The following is a 24975-nucleotide window of genomic DNA, read 5'->3' as shown; positions in this document are numbered from 1 at the left end:
ATAATCTAGCTCTTCTGTAAGCCTGGGTATTTCAAATTTTTATAAATATGAATCAATTTCATTTCATGAGTTTTTTTAGGAATCAACTGGGCAAAATAATTTCTGATTATTTCCTTTATTTTATCATCAGTTGTGAATTCTTTTTTTTCATTTTTAGTACAATTTAGTATACCTCTTTTTAAAAAAAACATATTAGAAACTGTATTTTATTTGTATTTTTAAAAATCTCTAGTTTTATTCATCAGTCATAGTTTTATTTTTATTTTGTTTTGTTTTCCTTTCAAGTTTGTTAATCTCTTGTTTTCAAATTTTCTATTTTGGTGTTTAGTTCTGTTTTTTAAAATGTCTTGCATTTCTAATTTTTTTAATTGCATGCTTAATTGTGTTATTTTTCTTGTTAATAAAAGCATTTGTTTTCCCATTAAGAAAGTCTCCTGGGGGAAGCTAGGTGACTCAGTGGATTGAGAATCAGACCCAGAGATAGGAGGTCTTGGGTTCAAATCTGACCTCAAGACACTTCCTAGCTGTGTGACCCTGGGCAAGTCACTTGACCTCCCCTCCCCCATAGCTTAGCCCTTACCACTCTTCTGCTTCTTTCTGGTCTTTTCATTGGAACTTCTTGGAAGTCCTCTTTTTCATTTAGCATCTATTTTTCTTCCCTCATAGAATTATACTGTTTTGCCAGGAATTTTATTCTTGATTGTTAGCCTTTATCTTTTGTCTTTTGAAATATTGTATTTCCCTTCTTATGAGTGACAACTGCCATATCTTGCATGATGCTAACTGTGGTTCCTTGGCACTTGAATTGTCTTTTTAACTACCTAAAGTATTTTTTCTTTGACATGGAACTCTGGAATTTCCTTTTATCTTTCTTATTATCTCATGGAGGCTTTGCTTTCTGTACTGTCTATTCTAGATTTCAAAAAAGTAAATTCTTGTGTAATGTTCTAAACAATTAACTTTCATTAACATTCTCTCTTTCCTTCAAATGTAATTGACTTTACTACTAAAAGCAATGCAATGATCCAGGACAACTCTGAGGGACTTATGAGAGAGAATGCTATCCACATCTAGAGAAAGAACTGTGGGAGTAGAAATCCAGAAGAAAACATATGATTTTTCACTTATTTATATGTGTATGATTTGGGTTTTGGTTTTAAAAGATTACTCTGTTTCAAAAATGAATAATATGGGAATAGGATTTGAGTGATAATATATGTATAACCAGTAAAATTGCTTGTCAACTCTAGGAGTGGGAAAGGAAGAGGGGAAAGAGACAATAAGAACCATATAACCATGGTGAAAAAAATATTTAATTACTTTAATTTAAAAAATTCTCTTTTCCCTAGAGGTTGTTTTCTTTAAGATTTCATTTCTTATCTCTTCTTTCCTCTCATCCAGAAACACTTATAGTTCTTATGGCCATGTCATTCTTTTCTCTGGATTTATTGTAATCTTATCCTCTGGAATTATCTCTTGGACTTTTTCTCAGTTCAAGGTATTTCTTCATTGTGTTAACTGCTTTCTTCTCTTTATGCATATCTCTAGCCTCAGTTTCTGAACTGGGGTTTTGTGTTTGTGTCAGACTGTCTGCTTCATGCTCTTAGATGGTGTGGGTAAGTCCTATTCCCCTAAATGTGGTGGATAAAACTAGGAACCATGTTCTGCAGGAATTACTGAGTTTGGTTTCAGTCTCCTGGTGATGAAACTGAGATGTTGGCATTGGTTCTCCTTTTCTTCTTATAGAGTTTGAAACTGATTTGAGTTCTATAACTGCTGTAAGCCTAATGGGTCCCCAAAATATGTTCTTTGTGTTGGTAACAGGTCTTCGAGGAGACCCTAGGTACTGTGCCTCCCAGGTTTTGCCTTGGCCCTTTCTCCTGTTGTGGTTCAAGAATGGGCTAGCTGGGTACTACAATTCCTATGTGCTGACTTGTCCTTATTCCTACTGTGCCTTAGGCAGGGCTGCCCAGGCACTGACTTGCTTGAGCCTTGAACTTCCATGATGTTGCAAACTCTGCTGTCTGGGCATTTGCCTAGTCTAGTCTTTTGTGCATCCTCTGGAGTTGTCTGGTTACTGAGAGCTGAGCTGCCTGGGTTCTGTACATTGTACTGCCTTCATGGTTCCAATCTGGCACTGTCCTCTGCTATGCCTTCCTTAAGGCTGACTGGTCACTGGGTGCAGTGCTGCCTGGGCACAGTGCCTGGGCACTGATCTGGCCTCATCTCCTGCTATTCCTCTGGCAGACAGTCTATGTGCGACCTGGCCTCATCTTATTTCTGGTCTGGGTCCTTGCTTTGTTTTATGATTGCCCAGGCCTGTTTCTGCTCCAAGACTCTAAAGGAGTGACGAGATTTATTGTTGCTGTTTTGCAATGTTTTGTTTTTTCTTTGTTTTGTTTTTGCTGTAGTCCTGGACTAGGCAGAGGATCTTATAAGATTTTCTCTTTGGTTTTCTTTACCATTGTTCCTTCTGGCGCATTTCTAGAACTCACCTAACTCTTAATACACAATTCTCTTCCTACTGTCTGGAGGCCTGGGCCTGGCAGTGTTTACTAGAATAGTAGTGGCCTACAGCTGTGGAAGGGCACCTAGGTGACACAGTGGATAGAGCACTGGGCCTGGAGTCAAGAAGACCTGAGTTCAAATCTGGCCTTAGATACTTAATAGCTGAGTGGCCCTGGGCAAGCCACTTTACCCTCTTTGCCTCAGTTTCTGCAACTGTAAAACGAGCTAGAGATTATAATGACATACCACTCTGGTCTCTCTGTCATGGGACCCCAGGGTCTCAGAAAAGTTAGAGAAACACTGAAACAACTGAAAAACATCCGTAGAACTTCCTGTATCAGGAGAGGATTAATATTCTGAGGCCAGACAAATATGGTGTTACTAAGGGATAATAGTAGCTTCAGGGAACAAGAGCCCTGATGGAGGAGAGAATTCCAGCTATGGACTCAAGAAAAACTTGGATCTTGGTAACCCAGCTGAGTAGGCCATCCAGCAGAGAACTATATGTAAGGGGAACTTCATAAAGATTTAATGAAGGTGCTATGCTGCACGATAGTTTATTTATTGTTTTATTTTGGGGTTTTGGTTTTAAATGAGTATTCTCTTGCAACAATGACCAATATGGAAGTACATTTTGAATGATAACCCACATCAAATTGCTTACCATCTCTGAGAGAGCAGAGGGAAGGGAGGGAAGGAAACAATTTGGATCTTATAATTTTGGAAAACAATGAAGGGAGACAAGAACTTCCAGGATCAGGATCTGGGAGGTGTTCTGTCATAGAGTATCTTCTTTTTGGCATGTAGCTCACTAATGTTGTACTTGAAATCTAAGACCAATCTCTCCCTGTTGTATATGTGGGAGAATGTGCCCCTGGTTTGGGGGGAAGTATCCTTCCTGTACCGTCTCAGTAAATGCTCTTTCTAAAAGTTAATGGAGGCTATTGGCTGATTATTAATAGAGAACATTCTAGTTAAGGTTTGGAAGAGATAGGGCAAGAAGCACAATCAACAGGATTTCCCTTAGAGCCCTCATCCAAAGAGAAATGGTCTCTCATTTCCCCTTGGGGCCCAACTTCCCAACTCCCCTTGGGAGTTCAGGTAGTAAGCCTAGAGAGAGAGTGACATGTAAGTGTACTTGTCTTCCCTACTCTGCTCTCAGATGTTAAGCTCCTGGATTCAGGAAGTTTTTTTTGTTTTTGTTTTTGTTTATTGTAACACAAGTGCTTAGCATAGTTCTTGGCACTTAGTAGGTGATTAATAAAAGTTTGTTGGCTGATTGATTGGTGGATTGAATTCGTCATCTGTAAAATAACCTGGCGAAGGAAATGGCAAGCCATTCCAGTATTTTTTTTTTAACCCTTGTACTTTGATGCATTGTCTCATAGGTGGAAGATTGGTAAGGGTGGGCAATGGGGGTCAAGTGACTTGCCCAGGGTCACACAGCTGGGAAGTGGCTGAGGCCGGGTTTGAACCTAGGACCTCCTGTCTCTAGGCCTGACTCTCACTCCACTGAGCTACCCAGCTGCCCCCTATTCCAGTATTTTTACCAAGAAAACTTCAAATGCATCACGAAGAGTCAGACACGACTGAAAGATGACTGAAAAACTGCAATGATACCAATCTCACAGGGTTGTGACAAAAGCATTTTTAACTCTTAGAGCACTATATAAATGAGACATATTCTGCCCTTATAATTGTATCTCAAGCCTTTCTTCCTCAGAAAATATTCCCAGATTCATACCCCCCCAATCTCTAAATAACCAGTACTATCTCTGATCTTGTCCCACTTCCCAAACCATTCTTGCAACTATTTTTATGTATTTCTAATAATGTTCTAAATGTCTGCTTTTTCCGCCTCAATAAACCATGAACTCCCTATAGGCTAAAAACCATGTTCTATCTCTATTCTATGCACTAGGGCAGTGATGGTGAACCTTTTAGAGATGGAGTGCCAGACCCTACTCCCACCCCACCTACCAGACCTAGTGCTGTGTCCCTCCCCTACACTGAGTGCCAGGTGTGCCCTGCCCCCCCTTACCTCACACAGGGGAGGAAGGAAGTGTTCCCATTGGGTTGCTGGGCAGAGGGGTGAGTGAAATGAAGAATGTCCTCAGCGACTGTACAGAGTGGGGGAGGGGAGTAGCCCGAGTGCTCTGCTCCTCTCCAGCTCTGCTGCCTGTGAGCTGCCCTCTTTACTGTGCACTCCCATTTGGCTGCTGGGCAGAAAAGGGTGGGGGGTGTGAAAAAATGTTGTTGGGCATGGTGGAGAGGGGGAGGGGAGCAGCTCCACCCGAGTCCCTCTGCCTTTCTAGTAACAAGCGGAAGGGGGTAGGGTGGCAGTATGTGGTCTCATGCCCAAAGAGAGCACTCTGCGTGCCATCTTTGGCACCTGTGCCACAGGTTTGCCATTGCTGCACTAGGACATAGGATGCTATTCTGTTCCCTGTGACCATTCAATAAAAATTTGATGATTATTGGGCAAGTGAGGTTAGACTACAAGAAGGACTTCCTAACTACCACCAGGAACACTAGAATGGAAGTTTTATGCAAGTAGTAGTCTCTGTTTTCCTCGAGAGCTCTAAGAGCAAGAGAAATCTTCCCTAATAAATGTGTCTTGAATTGAATTGAATATGACTTCCCAAGAGCACAGCCAACCTTAGGAGTCTGTTTTTCTCTCCTCTAGGAAATGGGGCCAGGTCCATGCAAATGTGGCCTTGTGAGGAGTTTGATTTCCTCTGCCCAAGCCCCTGGCACAGTGGTGCCAACTTGAGCTGCCCCTTGGCAAGACAGATAGGGGCAGGCCAGCAGCTTCAGGCTCAGATGACAGGGCTGAGGCCAGAAGGCGTGGATGATGAGGAGGGCTTTAATAGCCTCCTTGATGCCAATCTTGGGCTGAAAACCCGATATTTCCACTTAGAACAACAAGAAACAAGAAGAAGGTGGGGCATTGGTTTGGGGAATGGGGTGGGGAGGAGATGTATCTGGAGTGCCCCCTGCAGATCACATCCATAGGTGTCAGGAAGGGGGCAAAAGACCATTTATTCAAATGTTTATTAGATGTCTTCCATGTGCAGGGCCTTGGCCAGGTACTGGGGAAAGATATACCCTGCCCTCAAGAATCTTATAATCCCCTTGGCAAGAATGCTTATGCTACAGAATAGAACATGCTAGGTACATAACTCAGAACAAATCATGGATTATGGATGCAGCAGGACCCAGGGTTGGGCAGCCTGGTCTAAACTCTCATTGGACGGATGAAGATACAAAGGACTAATGACTCACTCAGCTAAGGGCAAACAGTTAGTGAGTAGCTGAGTTGGGATTTAAATCTAAACCCTCTGATTCTCAATCTAATACTTATCCACCACAAATCCTCCCCAAGAAAGGAAATTCTAACCATATCCAGGACTCTTCCTCAGTGGCAAGTCTGCAAGGTAGATGCTATTATTATCCCCATTTTGCAGTTGAGGAAACTGAGGTGAGCAGAGGCTAGGTGACTTGCCTTGTGTCATAAAGCTAAATAAGCATCCAACGTCAAATTTGAACTCATGTGTTCCTGCCTCCAGATTCAGTCTTCTATCCATTATACCACCTAACAATTGGATAGAATGAAAGACTTGTAATCAGGAAGACATGAGTTAAATCAGGCCTCTCCCACTTACTATGTGACTCTGGGCAAGTCACTTTACCTCTCTGTGCCTTCATTTCCCTATCTGAAAAAGGGGATAATAAAATCCCCTGCTATTTAGGTTTGTTATGAGAATCAAATGAGTTAATGTATGTAAAGTATTTCTCTTTTTTCCTTTCCTTTTTAACCCTTACCTTCTGTCTTAGAATTGATAAATATTGCTTCCAAGGCAGAAGAGAGGTAAGGGCAAGGCAATTGCCCAGGGTTACATAGCTAGGTAGTGTCTGAGGCCACATTTGAACCCAGGACTTCTAAACCAGGCTTGGCTCTCTATTCAGTGAATGCTGTAAAATATTTTTCAAATCTTAAAGCACTATATAAATGTTAGTGAGGAGGAAGAGGGGAAGGAAGAGGACAATGATGATGAACCTCCCCAAATTTAGTTAAGTGGGTAACAAAAATTCAGTCCATTATTGGACCTTTGTGATAAGACCTGCTGATTCTTACATCCTGCTAACAAAGACTTCAAGAAGCCAGGGCTAGACCATCCATGCTACCACGAGGAAACAAAGTGGGGCACCAGAGGAGAACATAATGGTGAAGAACGATAATAATCTGAATGACATCTTGTACTGGGATAGCATCACACACTTAGGGGCTCTTCTGACGCCTCAGAGAGCAGCTGGGGAGCTTTTCAGGGAGCACACAAACTCTGCTGGACCTCACTGAAGTGGAATGACACTTTGAGTTCAGGTCTTGTGAGAGTGTCCATTTGTCATTGGAGAAGGCAAAGGGGGGAAGAAAACAAATGCTTACTAAGCAAGCATCTTCTGTGTACCGGGCACCACGCTTAGAGCTTGATAAAAAATATCTCATTTGATCCTCACAAGAACCCTGATAGCTAGGTAGTCATCTTATCCCAATTTTACAAATATGGAAACTGAGGAGGATCAGTTTAACTAAATTCAATAGGTTGGCCCCCAGGTGGTTAAATTTGGGGAAGAGACCACACACAGAAACGCATTAATAGAAAGACTCAGTGGACAGAGAGCTAGGTCTGGAGATGGGAGGTCCTGGGTTCAAATTTGACCTCAAACACTTTCTAGCTATGTGACCCTGTACAAGTCATTAACTCCAGCTACCTAGCCCCTATCGCTTTTCTGCCTTGGAACCAATATTTAGTATTGATTCTAAGGCAGAAGGTAAGCGTTTAAAAATGTCATTAAATATATAGAAGAGTAACAATAACAACAATAATAGCTACGTTTATCTAGTGTCTATTATGTATCAGACACTATGCTAAGTGCTTTACAAATAGTTTCTTTTTTTTGAACCCTTACCTTCTGTCTTAGAATCAACACTAAGTATCAGTTCCAAGGCAGAAGATCAGTAAGGGCTTCGCAATGGGGGGGTAAGTGACTTGTACAGAGTCATACACCTAGAAAGTGTCTGGGGTCAAATTTGAACTCACATCTTTCTCACATTTTTCAGTCCCTAGCATTATATCTGCTACACCACTTTTGCCTCTGTGGATGGTTGAAGGAACTACCCACATAGATGGAATCATGCTTGTATTATGTATCCTTTAAATGTTTTCACATTATTTTAAGGTAATACAATAGGTCAGTGAATAAGGTAAAGGGTAAAGGATACTGACAATACTGATGAAGGATACTGGAAATATATGTATATTTCTAGTATCTGCCTGCCAAAACTTCCTCAATGCCGGAACCACTCCTTTTGGTCATCCCTAGGCTCCTCTCAATCTCCCCTGCACTCACTTCAGGGTAAAATTGGACTAATACAATCTGAAGATCTCATGGTTGGTTGGACTCAGTCAGGGAGGAGCTCATTTTGCCTATATATTCCTGAAAGATGAGATCTCACCTTTTCCTCTTGGGGAATATCTCTGGTATCCCCAGGAAGCCCAACTCTGCTCCTATCTTCAAACCTATTAGATCCCCAAAAGGAAAAGGAGTTTCTGTAGACTTCCTTGGTGGTAGAGGGGGAGGTCTGGTGCTAGGAGTGGAGAGGCGGGTGGTAAATATTAGCTAAAAATAACCCTAGTGTGTTGATCAGCATCTAGTGGTACCCAGGATTGGGGGAGAGTAGAGAGAGGGCGGGAGCCGTCGCCTAGGAGGCCACCAGACTGGTTACCGTGGAAACAAGCAGGAGCAGGGGAGCCTGGGAAGTTAGGATGACACAGATAGCGAGTCCTGGTCGGAGCTGCCGCTAAATTTAGGAAAAACATTGGTGTCCTCGACTTCCAATCTCCTGGGGGGGCTACCCTGGGGGGGAGGTGTCAGGGGCATGGACGCCACCCCCTGGGGGGCCCTGCTGCTGTCTCCTCTGCTCCCTATGCACTGTGAGTTAAGTTCTGGAGGGGGGATTCAGGGTCTGGGGGTCCCGATTTCTGTGGCTGTAGGGAGGATGGGATGAGGAATGGGGGGAATTGGATCCTTTGAATTCTTTTCAGACTACCTTGTACAAGGTTACTCCCTCAATACTCTTATTTTCCACTGCCTGTGGTGTATGTTTTGGGAGGGGGCAGTGATACAAAGGGAGACTGAAGGACTGAGGACCTTTGGGAATGGGGAAAAGGAGAGCTCACAGAGGATAAGGTAGGAAGGTGGGGAGGAATGCAAAGAGAGGCTGGGCAAATCCTGGGATGGAAAGTGATTTGGGTCTTTCCACACCCTAAAAGGGAGAGGGGAGCCCCTCTCTATCCTAACAGGAACAAAGGAGTTAGGATGGGGTAAGAATGGGAGGAGGGTCAGTCCTAATTCTGGAATAATGAATGAGGGGAGAAGGTTACTAAAAACTGTTCTGAGGGAGTTGAATGCCTGGATTCCATTCATAGCCCTGAGCAGGAGGGTCATCTAGCAGGCAGGATGGGAGAAAGAACACCTGGGACCCTAGTGGAACTGGACCACTTTGAGAGGGGCTAGAGGGTTGGGGACCAGCTGAGTAATTTTTTGAGTGGCCTAGGGCTTCTGAGTTGGCAAATGCTTAGAAATCACTCCAGGAGGACAACTCCAGCCGCAGTGGAAGAAAAAAGAGGTCAGTGATGGAAGGAGGGGGGAGAGGGAAGGAATTGTCTGTTACCATCCTGTTCAAAGTTAGGGTAATACTACACTGTGTGGTTAGAATGGTATTCCCTGAGCTTTCCTGGAGAATATCCAGGAATGGTCTGTCCCCCGGGGCCCTGAAGCCTTTTTTTTTCAAGTTCCTCTCCCACAGAGGATATGGCTACAATAGCTCTAGGGCCTGTAGTTACAAATCTAGGCAATTTTTCTGCAGAAATATCGTGGATAGATTGTGAAGCCAACAGTGACCCTTCTTTCAGTTCCTCTCCCTCTCTCCCACACCATAATATCCCTCTTCCCTGCTATGATCACCCTTTTTCATTCAGCTCTCTATATTCTCTAATTATCAACTTAAGTTGGACTCCATATCATTTGAGGATGCAGTCCAGGCATCTTTCAGATGCTGATTGTTGGAAGCGGTCTTTTATGATGGAGAAAAAGAAAGGATCGGGTCACTGGACTAATCAGAGTAAGATTCATGGAAAAGGCCAAAATTAGGGAAGGGGAAAGAGTGTATCAATCAGTGTGAGATAAGAGGCTATGCCAGATGCTAAGAGAGATGAGGAAGAGGGATCTGAAGGGGATATGATGTGGATTAGAGCTTTATTTAATAATTAAATTTTAATTAATGTAATATTTTGCTTCAAATGGAGAAATTCAGGCACCTTGGGACACAGAACCCACCACTAGCTGTTCTGAAGGTACAAGTCCAGCCTCCCTTAAAATCCGTTCTGTTGTCTTTGCCCCCTTTATTCCTGGGGCCCTCATGTACTAAAGGAGGGCACTTCTCTCTTTCTCATCTTTCTTTCACGGCAAAGAACAGGACCAAGAAAACTGGGCTAACCTTGCAGCAGAGAGGATGGTGATTAGACCTCCAGGTAGAATTTCTAGAGGGAATTTCCCTAGCCCAGAAGGCCTCTACTTATTTCCAAACCCAGAGTTCTTTTTTGGCCTTCCTAGACAGGCAAAATAGTATTAGTGGAAAGATTACTGGATTTAAAGTCAGAAGATGAGATTGAGCCTAAATTAAGGTGGAGAAGGCACATCACCTCTCTGACCTTCAGTTTCTTCATCTGTATAAGAGAGATAAAAACATTTGCACCACTTTCCCTGCAGGCTTATTGTAAAGAAAGAATTTTGCAAATCATAAAGTGCTAAATAAATAAGAGCTATTATTATCTCCTTATGGGGGTAGAAAAGAATGGGGGAACTGATGTGAGAAGGGTGGAAGGGGTGAAAGACTCATTTTTCACATTTCCAGAGTAAAGGAAAGGAGAACTGGGAAGGCAGCAATGAAGCGGAGAAGGGGTGGCCAGAAATGATCCATTAAAGATTGTGTTATAGTTCCTGAACAGGATAAAGTGGCAGTAATTCATGGTACAGAGAGAATAGAGGTTATTTAGTAAAATGGAATGTATAGAGCTCTCTCTGGATTAGGATGCAGGTACCTTGAGTTTCCATGAGACTAAAGAATGTTCACGTAAACAATTCAAACCCACGAACATTCATTTAAAAATACTAATAACTGATATGTACACTTAGTGCTTTCGGGTTTGCTCAGTAGGCTACTTTCTGTGTCTCATTTGATCCTCACAACTCTGTGAGGTAGACACCCCAATCAGTGATAACACTGCAAACACCATCTTCATTGTATATCTCATTGTGTGCTGGGCATATTTGAGGTGTTGGGAATAAAAGGCAAAAAACGAACAGTCTTTGTCCTCAAGGAGCTACTACTAAGAGTAGGATTTCTACTTTTCTGAGATAGAGGGGCTTTGGAGATCACTTAGTCAAATGCATCATTTGACAAATGAGAAGCCTGAGGTCCAGGGAGGTGAAGTCAGTGTCACCCTGCCCAAGGTGACAGAGGTAAAAGTGGGCAGGAAGGAGATTAGAATTCATGTCTCCTGATGCTAAATCGCAAACTCATTGGGTCTCTCTGCGCGCCTGCCAGCCAGGTCCACTGCGGAGTAGAAGGTGAAGTGGAGGTGGAAATGGAGAGGGGCTAGCTCGGTTTCAGAACCTTCAGACCTTGTTCTAACTCCGCACTGTCCCCTCCATCCCCGCAGCCTACGAGGGCCGTCGCTGCTGACATGGCTCAGGAAAACTCGGCCTTCTCTCCTGGGCCGGAGGAGCCCCCCGGGGGTCTCCCCCGCGCCCTGGCGGCGCGCGCCGAGCCCCGTGAGCCTCCTGAGCGTCCGCCCCGACGGGGCCGCCAGCGCTACGTAGAGAAGGACGGCAAGTGCAATGTACAGCAGGGCAACGTGCGGGAGACGTATCGCTACCTGACAGACATCTTCACCACGCTGGTGGACCTGCAGTGGCGGCTCAGTTTGCTCTTTTTCGTGCTCGCTTATGCGCTCACTTGGCTCTTTTTCGGCGCCATCTGGTGGCTAATCGCCTACGGCCGAGGGGACCTGGAGCACCTGGAGGACACGACGTGGACGCCTTGCGTGAACAACCTCAATGGCTTCGTGGCCGCCTTCCTCTTCTCCATAGAAACCGAGACCACCATCGGCTATGGGCACCGCGTCATCACAGACCAGTGCCCCGAGGGCATCGCGCTGCTGCTGCTGCAGGCCATCCTGGGCTCCATGGTCAATGCCTTCATGGTGGGCTGCATGTTCGTCAAGATCTCACAGCCCAACAAGCGCGCCGCTACGCTCGTCTTTTCCTCGCATGCTGTGGTATCTCTGCGCGACGGGCGCCTGTGCCTCATGTTCCGCGTGGGTGACCTGCGCTCGTCTCACATCGTGGAAGCTTCCATCCGCGCTAAACTCATCCGCTCTCGCCAGACGCTGGAGGGCGAGTTCATCCCCCTGCACCAGACAGACCTCAGCGTGGGCTTCGACACTGGCGATGACCGTCTCTTCCTCGTCTCCCCACTTGTCATCAGTCACGAGATAGATGCCTCCAGTCCCTTCTGGGAGGCGTCACGCCGTGCCCTCGAGAGGGACGACTTCGAGATCGTGGTGATCCTTGAGGGCATGGTGGAGGCCACTGGTGCGGGGACTGGGGCATGGAAGAAGGGGGCAAGGGAGGGATGAGGAGTATAAGAGAAGTAGGAGACAGGAGAGTGGGAAATGGGGCAAGCACCTGTAGTGGGAGAAGAGAAGATGAAGGGCAAGAAGATAAGAGTTACAGACCTAAGGGATTAAAGGAGAATTGTTCAAAGGTAGACCGAGGAATGGGAAGAGCTGCCTTAGAGGCTGAAGAATAGAGTGGAAGATAGAGATTAATATAGAACAACTTGTGCTGGAGGCTTGGGGATGAGGAGGGAGACACAAAAACTGAAAATTTTAAGAGTTGGAAGGAACATGTGAGGTTATGTTATACCAGAACAGGAATCTTCTCTACAGCAAACCTAGAGGGAAAAACAAGCAGACAAATCTCATCACCTTCTGAAGCAGCCCATTTCACTTTTGGTCAGCTCAAATTGTTAGGAAATTTTTCTTCATTTGAACCTGAAATCTATCTCTTTGCCCCTTCTACCTTTTGTTCCTAGGCTTGACCCTCTGGAATCAAGCAAAAAAGTCTAATCCTTCTCCCGAATAACCCTCAAATATTTGAAGACAGCTATCACATCTTTCTAAGTCTTCTCTTCTCCAAGCTAAACATTCCCAGATCTTAGGAAGACTTGATCTCCTGGCCCCTTACACCCTTTAAACACTCAAAAGCTTATCAATGTCTGCCTTAAATTATGGCACCCAAAATTAAACACAATATCCCAGGTGAGGTCTGATTAGGTCAGGATACAGCAGAATTATCACCTTTGTTCTAGATTCCATGCTTCTCAACACAACCCAAGAATGCATTCACTTTGTTAGCTGCAGACAACAGACAGGTGTCTGGGAAATAGGGGAAGTATAAAGCGAGGGGCAAAGTTATAGAACAGAAGAGGGACTGGGGATACCAGAAGGTGGGGAATTTTTTTAAGTTGAATCACCCTGCGATTGGGAAATCTGGGGGGAATTACAGCCAAGTGGCTGGAGGGAGGAAAGAAACAGGCCCAGAGATCCAGAGAAGAGCAGGGGCTGAGAGTGCAAATAAAAATGGAAGTGGGAGAAGAGTAATTAAGTAACCTAGCATGGGGTAAAAGATAGAGATAAGGAAATAGGAACATGGGGCAGGGGACAAGTGCGCGGGGGGGGGGGGGGGTGTCAGAATATGAAGGACTTATAGAGATGGAGGTGTTTGTTTGAAGCAAAGAAATGTATTGTTTCTGTGTCAGTGCCTTTAAAAGCTCTCCCTCCACCCCACCATTCTAACGATCTTTCTCAGTCTCTCAAAGATTGAGGGATATTGGGAAGGAGCTTAAGGTCCTCAGAGAATGGTACCCAGTCACTGCAGAACTGTAGGTGGAGACATCCCCTACTCCCAAGGCTAAGAGCTCTCAAATTGCCATCTGGTAGTCTCAGAGCTCCTGCTGCCCCCTGCTGGTCTCTCCCTGTCAAACAAATGTGTCAGAATCTACCTCTTCAGCATTGACTGGTATTTAAACCTTCTTCTCCCAATATTTCCACTAGCTTCAACCTTGTTCGTTTATTGCCTCCCCATCGTTCCTCACGTTCCTCTGAGGCACCACTCCAGTCTTCTCCCTTCTCTTCCTAGTACTTCTAAAATCACTGATCCGCCTGCCTCTTTCCTCATCATTATCCCCCTATCCTTGTCCCTCACCTCACATTGCTCCAACCTAATTCCAATAATACTTCATATGCCATCGGAAAAATAAAATCTTATTATACCCAAAGATGTCTCAGGTACAGGTTCATAGTTTTGAGAGGGAAATTGGTCTCCTATGGCAGATCTATAGGGACAGATCTATGGGTCTAGCTTTCCTGAAGTTATTTACTAATACCAAAGTATTGTTGTCAGTTCTGGGCACCATACTTTTTTAATGATGTTGGCAAAGTAAGGCATACCCAAAGGAGCATAATCAAGTTGATGAAACCTTAAAATCTTGTCACAGGAAGGACAATTGAGATAATATGGAGTGTTTGATTTGGAAATGACTAACGACATGTGAGAGCCGACTTCAAACCTATGTACAAGTGTAGAGGAGAATAGACTTATCCTCTGCTTCCCAAGAAAGCAGAACTAGAGAGAGGAAGGACTCAACATAACTACAGAATGACTAACAATGAAACAGGTTGTTTCTCAAAGGTTAGTCATCTTCATCATTAGAAATGTTTAAGCAGAGATTAAATATCCAGTCTCTTAGTGCTGAGGAGGAGCTTGAAAATCTTATCACTGAAACATAGGAACTAAAAGTTTTAAAGGATCTTAAAGAACTCCCCTAACAGTTTTAAAGAGTGTCCCACCGAAGCACCAGTTGAGAGGGAGGGTCTCCTCAAAGAAGAACCAAGGAAGCAAAGACAATATCATTTATAAGTAGTTATTCAGCTTTTATGAGACTTCCAGGAAGGGAGAACCCAATTAGCCACTCAAAAAGCATTTATAAAGCACCTACCATAAGAGACGATATGATAGACAATGTTGTGTAGTGGGTAGATAGTAAACCTCACAGTCAGGAAGATTTGGTTTCAAGTCTCATCAGCTGTGTGATTATGGGTAGGATATTCAATCTCTCAGTCTTCTCAGCAACTCAAATACATGATCATTTCCAGATCAGGATTCCTGTGTCCTCTTCATCTTCCTTACCCTCTTCTCATTAGTGCTTGGACTCTGCTGCAGGGACTCTGAGCTCTAAGAGAGTTTTTACATTATCTTGCCTAGAACCAGGCCTCTACTTCACTTTTCAGCCATTTTTAAACCATGTGACTACTCACATTCCCTGCCTCTTTTGTCTTCCCCTTTATGCATTCATTGTGTTTCCTCTTTAAAATATAAGTTCCTTAAACTTATTCTCTTTGGCCCTAGAGAGCAAAATGGGAATTATTGGGTAAAAGTTACAAAGAGACAAGTCTAGGCATGATGCAAGCAAAAAAATTCCTAACAATTAGCTCTATTTTTAAAAATAGAATGGGCTACCTCATTAGTTAGTGGGTTCCCCTTTATTTGAAATTTTCAAGCACAAGTTGGATGATCATTTCTGGTTTATGTTGTGCAGGGAATTTCTATTCAAAGATGAGTTGAACTAAATGGACTCTGAAGTCCCTTCCAACCCAGAAATTCCATGATTATATTGTGAAATTCATAATAAAGACAAAGAACAGATTTAGAACCTGGAGCTACTGATGAAAGGACAGAAGAATATGAACAGAATAGGGCATTTGATAGTTCAAGATCATGAAGGTTTTGAGTCAAAGTGAAATCTGCCATGGGTAGCTGAGGTTGAGGAAAGATAGGATTGAGGAAACTGATCAACAAGAAGCCACACTGTGCAAGGAAGTCAATTGCCTTAAATCCTGAAGTTCCCAAATGTAAAACTGGGCATGGACAAGGAGTGTTAAGGTAAAAAGGAATATCTACAGAACATCCTTTTAGTAAAGTGTATTAGAATTTCTCCAGTAGTAGAAGTCAAACTTACTCATTTTAACTTTTTTTTTTAAACCAAGACATTTGCTCTAACCCTGCAGCACTTATCATCTTCTCCAAAATCTTTCAAATATTTTGGCGACACAGCAGGCCCATCTGTCAGTTGTGTCAGTATCCTAGGACGTAAAGTCCAAGAGCCAAGTCATCAAGGTCTATTGATTTGAATTATTGAGGTCAAGCAAATATTGTACTGTCAACTCCTCAACTAGCTAGGCTTTCCACTTGTGGCTAATCATTTTATTTTGTCTTTCCTCATCTGAGGATCCTTCCCCTTGGAAGATTAAACAGAAAAAATATGAGTGGATAAGTCCTGCCTTCTTACCATCATTAGTTATAATACTTTCATTGCCTAAAGCAACGATTTCATTCTTTCAATCTTTCCCATGTGGCCCCTCCCCACAATTTATAGAAAATTTTAAAAAATCAAAAAATACTTTAGAGGCAGCATAATGTAGTAAGTAGGGCATTGGGTTTGGAGTAAAGAGTCTTCTGGTTCTTCTCCCTTAATTCTGTATGGGTTCATTTAAGTAATCTCAGGTTTCCCTGAAACCACCCCTCTTATCATTTCTTAAGGCACAAAAGTATTCCAATTTGTTTATCCATTCCCCAATTAATGGGCATCCTCTTACCTTCCAATTCTTTGTTTCTACCAAATAGAACTGTTATAAATATTTATATATATATAAAGACCCCTCTTTCCTGATCTCTTTGTGAGTAGAGGTGTGGTAGTAATATTGCTAGGTCAAAGAGTGTGTACAGTTTAATTACTCTGGGGACATAGTTCCAAATTGCTTTTCAGAATAGCTGGACCAATTCACAGCTTCATCAATAGGTCATTAATGTGCTTGTTTTCCCACAGGCCCGCCAACATTTGTCAATCAGATTGGGGTGAGGTTCAGCATTGCTTTAATTTGCATTTCTCTGACTTGAATTATGTTTTCATATGGCTATTGATAGCTTGAATTTCTACCTTTGAAAACTGCTTATTCATACCCTTTGACTATTTATCAATGACAATACATCTTCTTTAATGTAATTTCCACTGATGAAAACATGTTTCTGATCTTGAACTATTTGACAGTGCCAAGAGCTTTGTGGTGAGAACTTTCTTTTTCTCATCTTCAATAACTGTGTCTGCTAAGGAGGCAGGGCTCCATTATCTTCAGAAGCAGTTGCCAGGATGCATCTTCGCAAGGGTTGCTTCCCAGCATGACGGCTTTAGGGGGTAGGCTGGTGCTTTGGAAAGTGCTCTCACTCCCTGGATTCTTGGACTTACTTATGCCTGGGTGAAGGTGGGCCTCTTCTTCACGGTGATTACTCCCCTCAATGATGGCTATAGAGCCCTGGCTTCCAGCCAGGGCTAGCTAGGGTCTGGGGGCCTGGGATACCTCCATCAGGGTTTGAGAGAAGGTGATTGTTGAGGTGGTAACCGTGTTTTGACTTGCCTGGCACATTCTGCCTCCTGTCTTTCCCTCAGGGTGCCTTGCTGCTTCAGTAGTCTGGCTTGCCTGCCTCATAGATGGCAGTTGGTAGGGATGGCTGGTCCCTTTTCCACGAGAGCTATTTCCCCTAATAATAGCTTCAAGAACTGGGCTAGAAACAAAGCTACTGATCTGGGGGAGGTTGCTATTCCCAACTCTTGGACCTATCTGCCCATTGGTGGCAGATGGCATTGGTAGTGGTAAGGAAGGGATTACTTCTCTCAGTAAAAAAAGCTTATAGGTTTATAAAGCACTTTCTTCATAACAATTCTGAGATGTAGGTTTTTTTATGTTGCTGTTCAATCATTTTCAGTTGGTTTGCCTCTTTGTGACCCTATTTGGGTTTTTTGAGGGTTTTTTGGCAAAGATACCGGCATGATTTGCCCTTTCTTTCTCTAGCTCATTTTAGAAATGAGGAAACTGAGCTCAACAGGGTTAAGTGACTTGCCTAGGATCACGCAGCCAGTAAATCTCTGAGGCCAAATTTGAACTCAGGAAGTTAAGCTTTCCTATCTCCAGGCATGGCACTCTAGCCACTGTACCACCCAGTTGCCTTAAGAGGTAGGTAGTACAGATTATTATATACATTTTTAACCTCACCCATCATTTCATCCATCCTAGGCATTCCTAGTGAGGAACTTCCTATAATGCAGATTGCAACCTTATAGTCTTGGAAAGTTACCTTGGGATAAGCGGAAAAGTGGCTCGCCCAAGGTTACACAGTTAGTAAGTTTGAGGGATGAGACTTGAGGAACAAGTCTGAAGCCTGACTCTGATGGCTATTTCCTCTCCTCTATACTCTATTGCTTCCCTAGTCCCATTTTACAAATCAGCAAACTGAAACTGAGAGCTGAAGCGACTTGCAAGTATCAGAGGTCTCCTGACCTTGCTGCCATTCCTTCTGCAAATAGGCAGGGTGGTAAAGCAGAGGGAGTACTGGGCTTAGAGTCATGAAAACCCAGTTCTGACTCATCTTCCTGAGTTCAAATCTGACCTCAAATTCTTACTAGCTATGGCAAGTCACTGAACTATGATGACCTCAGTTTCCTCAACTAAGATGAGATGGTGAATGAAATAGCAAACCACTCCAGTATCTTTGCCAAGAAAACTCCCCAATGTGTTCACAAAGAGTCAGAGATGACTAAAACAGCTGAATAACAACAATTACTAGCATAATTGCCTCTGAGGTCTAATTTACTCTCTCCCATGAGTGGCTACTCCTATAGCATGCTGGTCCATCAACAGGGATTTATGAAGTCACTATTATGTTCCAAGTATTCTGCTAAGCACTGACGATACAAAGATAATCATGGAAATAATTCCTGTCTTCAAGGAGCTTACATTCGAATGGGGGAGACAATGTGTGTATCTATGTTTACACAAAATAAATACAAAGTTTTTGAGGACACAAGGAGGAGCTATTATGGGGAAGAAAGGCTTCATGTAAAAGGTTGTAAGCCTTGAAAGAAAGCAAAAATTCTAAGAGGTAGAAGAGAGTGAGGAATACATTCAAGGTAAGGGTACAGGTACAAAGACACAGAAATAAAAGATGGAGGGTTGAGAGTAAAGAATAACAGGAACTCCAGTTTGGCTGGACTGCAGGATGGAATGGATAATAAGGCTAAAAAGATAGTCTGGAGCCATGTTGTAAAGACCTTTAAATGCCCAACAGAAGGAAGGGGGAAAGCATTTATTATGTGCCTACTGTGTGCCAGGCACAGGCCTAAGCGCTTACAATTATTTTCTCATTGGATCTTCACAATAAGCCTGGGAGATAGATACTCTTATCATGCCCATTTTACATTTGAGGAAACTGAGGCAGAAAGCGGTTAAGTGGCTTGCCCGGGTCACACACCTACTTTGTGTCTGAGGTTAGATTTAAACTCAGGTCTGACTGCAAGCCCAGCGTTCCATTGTGCCACCTAGCTGTTTCAAGGTGATTCGGGAGGAGAGATCACACTTGATTCTAGAAGTAATAATCCCTGAAGTTTCTTGAATAGGGGAGTGACATTGTCAGACTTAAACTTTAGGAAAATAATTTTGTTAATTATGGAGAAGAGAGAGACTTGGGTCAGAGAGACAGATTAGGAGGCAAGCCAATAAGCCAAGTGAGAAGCTATGCGATGCTGAGCTAAAATAGTGTCTATGTGAATGAAAAGAAAGGGATACAAGGAATATTGTAGTCATAAGGGGATTTTTCCCCTTCTTTGTATCTATTATAGATAAAGATACAACATAAATATTCATGATACCAAGTTCTTAACTTTTTTCCTTTCTCTTTTCATTTTAAAGCCCACTAGATCATGTTTCCAGGACTCCAGGAAAATGTTTTACTCGCTGTTGTTGAGTATATTTTATTCCTGCCCAAGGACCAAATATTCTTCTCTTTTAAGTAATAGTCTCTCCTTTGACAGTTAAGAAAACTGAGGCAATGAGAGGCTTAGAGATTTGAATGCTAAGTAGGAACAGAGCTGAAAATAAAACTAGTACCTGGTCCACCTGAAAAGAGACGCAGAGTATCGGATAAGATCTTTGTAGAAAAGATTCCAGCGTTAGGAGGAGTGGTGGACTAGGTGATTTTCAAGGCCCTTTTCATCATAAAATTGTAATAGCAAATGGGCATATTCCTAGCCCATTCTAGGAGATAGGAAGGTATTGAGAGATATAAATAAGGTGGTTAGGAAGGTCAGTAGGGGACAGCTTTCTGAAAGATGGGAATGTGGATCAAAGTTTTGACAAATCTGAAAGGTAGGAAAAAGATAGGGAAGAAGAATAATTTAGTAATAAAATAGAATAGTTTCCATAATAAGGTGGGAAAGAAACAAGTTTGCAAGGTTGGAGTGAAGATGCTGAGGACATGTGAGAGGGTCTCTAAGATGCCAAGAAGAGTAGAGCCGAAGAAGCCTTGGGATGAAATAAAGGTTTTAGGGATGACAGAGGGAAGGATGGAGTCAGGGAGCCCTTTCTTGACCCCTTCTGCTCTTCCAATTCCTAGGGATGACATGCCAAGCCAGGAGTTCCTATCTGGTGGATGAGGTGCTGTGGGGTCACCGCTTCATGTCCGTACTGAGCCTGGAGGATGGCTTCTATGAGGTGGACTATGCCAGCTTCCATGAGACCTTCGAGGTGCCCACACCCTCCTGCAGTGCCCGAGAGCTGGCTGAGGCTGCTGCCCGGCTTGATGCTCACCTCTACTGGTCCATCCCCAGCAGGCTGGATGAGAAGGTGGAGGAGGAAGGGGCGGGAGAAGGGCAGGACTGGGGAAATGGAGGAGACAAGGAGAAGAATGGTCGCCTGCCACCCCCAGAGAGTGAGTCCAAGGTGTAGCTATAGCCAGAAGAGGTAGGATATGCCCCTTCCCCACAACCTCCCAACCCCCAGTGTCAGACAGATGGCTAGGATCAGGATAGACAGGAAGAATGGGAGCAGAGAGGCCCAAGCATAAAAGAGAAAAAGACTTAAATACCTAGAAAAAGGCTGACATTCAGTGGGCCTTTTAGAATCTCAAGTCTAGGATCAACTATGGAGGGAGAGAGCTAGTGCAGATGTTAGGGGTAGGATTGAGAAACCATCCATTTGCCATGGAGATAGGGTGGGTAGGAGAGGGGTTATGGACCATTGCATTTGTGTTTGTTATTAAATCTATTTAAGCATAGACACACATATGAGTGGGAGAGGGTCAGATCAGTATTTGGGTGAGAGATTTTGGGGGAGAGAAATAGGATCTAATGAATATTTGGGGAATTCGGAGTTTTATGGGAAGATGGGTAGAGAAAGGGATGGAGTGATAGGTTTAGGATTAGACTGGATTAAATTGTTGAATGGATATAGGAAGTTGTGTGGGAAGCTGAGAAGTTGGATGGATGAATGGAAAGACAGACAGAGAAAGAGAGAGATATATGGATAGTAGCTGAGTGGGTGGGGATGAATGGCAGAATGGATAAGAATTGGCAGAAGAGGAAAAATAGGAGGGAGTAAGAGGAATATAGGAATTCCTCCAGCCCCAGGCTTGTAGGGCAGAGAACTCTGTGTGAGAGGTGAGAGGAGAGAGAATCTGTGTCTATTGGGAGGAAAGAGGGAGCCATGGATAGCTGGCTCTTCAGATGGGTTTTTAAAAAAAACTTCTATATTAAAAGAATTATATGTATATATAGATCTATTTTTTAACTGTGGGGTGGGATGGGGGTGGTAAGGGTTTAAAGATGATTCCAGTACTTTGCAGGTAGCTCCAGTGCAGTTGAGGGTCAGAGGAAACTAAGAAAGGGCATTGCAAGTGGTAGAGGGCATTGTGAAGGGTGGTTGGCATTCAGATAGGGGTTATATGAGCCAGAGCTGAAGAAGGAAGGTCTTCTACCATTGCTATCACTTTTGAGCAAGATGGGAGATGGAGGAAAGAGAGACTCAATCAGTGCTATTGAATGGGAACCAACTGTGCATTGAGCACAGACCTGGGTGCCATTGGGAAAGGTAATAGGACATGAGAACTAGCCCCTGTTCCTTGCCATCCTTTTGGTAAGAAAGAATACGAATAAGTAAGAATGAACAGACAATATACCAAGTCAGGAAAATCAGTCTAACTCAGACTGAAACTAATAATAATAAACAGATAAGCTAGGAAAGGGTAAAGGGCTTACAGGACACCTTTGACATGACTTCTGAAGCTTTTAAGATATCTACACTGGTGGGCAAAGAAAGGCAAGAATTGTTTTTCTGAGTAGAGGCAATACATAAGTTAGGGAGGTGGGAATAGGAGCTGACCAGCTTGGCAGAAACAGAGAAAGTGGAGTTCCTGAGCATGGTGCAGAGAAATGAGCCTTGAATCTCAAGATTAAGAATTTGGATTTTACAGAGTTGGTTTCAAGGAATTATTGAGGGTTTTTCAACAGTTCAATAAGCATTGGTTAAGTCCTTAAAAAAAAAAAAAAAAGCTCTTACCTTCTATCTTAGAATCAATACTGTGTATTGGTGCCAAGACAGAAGAGAAGTAAGGGGTAGGCAATGGGGGTTAAGTGACTTGCCCGAGGCCATAGAGTTAGAAAGTTTCTGAGGTCACATTTGAACCCAAGGCCTTCCATTTCTAGGCCTGGCTCTCAATCCACTCAGGCACCTAGCTTCCCCCGCTGCTAATGTGCCAGGCACTGAGGTTACAAAGACAAAAATGAAATAGTCCCCGCCCTCAGGGAGCTTATATTCTATTGGAGGAAAACAACATTTGCACAGATAAATAAATAGAAATATATGAATTAGAGCCAGACCAGTGATTTCACTAGAAAAGAAAACTGCTGGTTTTCCCTCCACCAACTCTCTTTATCAGTGTAATAGTCTGGTACTTTCTCTGCAACTTTATAATCTTAGAGAGGTTCCTAGATCTCTGAAAAGATTAAATGATTTGCCTAGGGCTACAAAGCCTGTATAGGTCAGAGGCAGGACTTAACCTGTCTTCCTAGATTCAAAGCCAGCTCTGTCTTCACTACATACGCAGCAAATGTGCCACAATTGGGGAGGAGTAAGGATGCAGAGAGAAGTACAGAAAAGGATGAGGACTCATAGAAGATGCCTTATAGGACAGAGCTGAGCCTTGTAGGGATGAGCCTTGTAACGATGACGAAGGAGAACATGAAGGAAGTGTGTGTGGGGACAGGTGGGCAAAGGCAAAGAGACAGGAGAGATGGGTATAGAGAACAGAAGGAGAGTGACGTAGACTTATGATAAAAGTGTTCTTTAGGAAGATTTGTCTGATGATGACTGTAAGATGGATTGAAAGGAAGGGAGACCTCAGAAGGAAATTGGGAAGCAATTGCAGTAACCAGTCCATGAGAGGACTGGAGGAAATAGCATTTAAATTGGTCTTCAAAGGTTTAAAGGTTGGATTTGAACTTGGGTCTTTACCAGTTAATTCCCTATTCCTCTGAGAAGTAAGGACCTGAATTAGAGTGGTGGCCATGGAAAGGGAGCCAATCTCTTGTACAATAAAGATGACCAGGATGTGATAATGGATTGAATAAGAGGAGCGAAAGAGAGCAAAGATTCAAAGATGACTTTAACTGTGACTGTGCCCTGCTGTCTGTCTGGGCTGCTCGGACTGGGAGCCCCACAGAATAATCTCCCTTTCATAACCTCTTATATCTTGTCTGCCTTTCCCATCCTTCTGACCCAGTAATTAAAAGAGCAGAGCCCTATGGGAGCAGATGATGAGTGATAGGGGTGGGGGCAAAGCTCAGATGGTAAGGTGTGATGAGAGGGAGGCAAGACCTCTGGGGCCAGCCTTCTTTAAAAAAAAAGTGAAAGGAACCATGGCCAAGAGCACCCAGACCCTGATTCTGCCTGCCCCCAAAAGGGAGGGAGGCTGTATCAGACAATACTGGCTTAGTAAGGGTCCTTTGCTTCACAACTCTGACTTCATACTTGCTCCTGCTCTTTAATAAACTTACAGCCCCTCTGCGGGGAAGAACCCTAGTCCCATGTCTGGTCTGTCCCAAGCTTAATGGAGTGAGTGAGTGTGAGTGTGTGTGTGTGTGTGTGTGTGTGTGTGTGTGTGTGTGTGTGTGTGTGGTGGAGGGGAGTGGATAGAGATGGGAATAAATAATAAATTAATGAATAACAATAACAAAATTCTTTTGGAATCGGGTTGATAGAAGACACTTAAGAACCAAGATTTTTTTAAACCCTTACCTTCTGTCTCAGAATAAATACTATGTATTGGTTCCAAAGTAGAAGTAAAGTAAAGTAAAGCAGTAAGGGCTAGGCAATGGGTATTAAGTGACTTGCCCAGGGTCACACAGTTAGGAAGTATCTGAGGCCAGATTTGAACCTAGGACCTCCTGTCTCTAGGTCTGGCTCTCTATCCACTGAGCCACCCAGTGACCCACACAGGACATTTAAGGTCCTTTCCAAAATTATAATGACTATTATTATGACTACCAATAGTAACAGATGATAATTATGTAGTGCCTAAGGTTTTTACCACACCTTACATACATTTTCTCATTTGATCCTTACAACAATCTACATGTTATAAGAGGTACTCTAGGTATTTTTAACCCATATTTACAGATGAGGAAAATGAGATTCCAAGAACTGAAGTGTTTCTGCCATGGTTACACAGGTAATAAGTATGAAAGGCAGCATGAATAATGTGGAAATAGGTCTTGATCAATGACACATGTAAAACCCAGTGGAATTACATGTTGGCTATGGGAGAGGGGTGGGAAGAGGAGAGGGAAAGAACATGAATCATGGAACCACTGAAAAATTTTCTTAATTAATCAATTAAAAAATAAAAAATAAAGGCAGAATGCTTGTCTGCCAAATGTGTAGGAGACATGACACCGAGAGGCAAATTTAAAGCTATCTGTATATCTGGATGATAGAGGCAGGATCCCAAAAGATCCCAGCAGGCTAGTATGACGGAGGCAATCTCCTTACTTTAATACAGCAAAGACCCATGACTTCATCTGCCTGTATAGTCCTTCCACCAATGTAGATCACAGCAGCTTTCCATCTGAATGGATGAATTTGGAGGGTTATTCCATTCTCAGAACTTCAATAACCCAGTGATTATCCAGGTAATGACTTCCCTGTCATTTAGGTAGGCTGGTCTTCAGGCAGAAGACATCATTAGATCTCAAGGTGGTGCAGTAGAGATAGTACCAGTCCTAGAGTCAGGAAGACCTGTGTTCAAATCCAGCTTCAGATATTTACTAGCTGTGTGAACCTAGATAAGTCACTTAACCTCTGTTTACTTCAGTTTCCTCATCTGTAAAATGGGGGT

The 24975-nt window shown here is 43.3% G+C and overlaps 1 protein-coding gene across 1 annotated transcript; it reads left to right on the top strand.

The window, feature by feature from the left end:
- Nucleotides 1-11318: 11318 nt before the first annotated feature.
- KCNJ9 (potassium inwardly rectifying channel subfamily J member 9) lies at nt 11319-20531 on the top strand. Its single transcript, XM_044674352.1, has 2 exons — nt 11319-12228; nt 20200-20531. The coding sequence occupies exons 1-2, from the start codon at nt 11319-11321 to the stop codon at nt 20529-20531; spliced, it is 1242 nt and encodes a 413-aa protein (XP_044530287.1).
- Nucleotides 20532-24975: the final 4444 nt, after the last annotated feature.

Source organism: Gracilinanus agilis, chromosome 4 (genome assembly GCF_016433145.1).
Source record: "Gracilinanus agilis isolate LMUSP501 chromosome 4, AgileGrace, whole genome shotgun sequence".
NCBI lineage: Eukaryota > Metazoa > Chordata > Mammalia > Didelphimorphia > Didelphidae > Gracilinanus > Gracilinanus agilis.
This window is presented reverse-complemented; position numbering and strand designations above follow the sequence as displayed.

Coding starts and splice junctions, on each gene's coding strand:
- KCNJ9 (XM_044674352.1), top strand. CDS start 11,319: ATGGCTCAGGAAAACTCGGCCTTCTCTCCTGGGCCGGAGGAGCCCCCC. Junction 12,229..20,199: donor GGGCATGGTGGAGGCCACTG/GTGCGGGGACTG, acceptor TCCAATTCCTAG/GGATGACATGCCAAGCCAGG.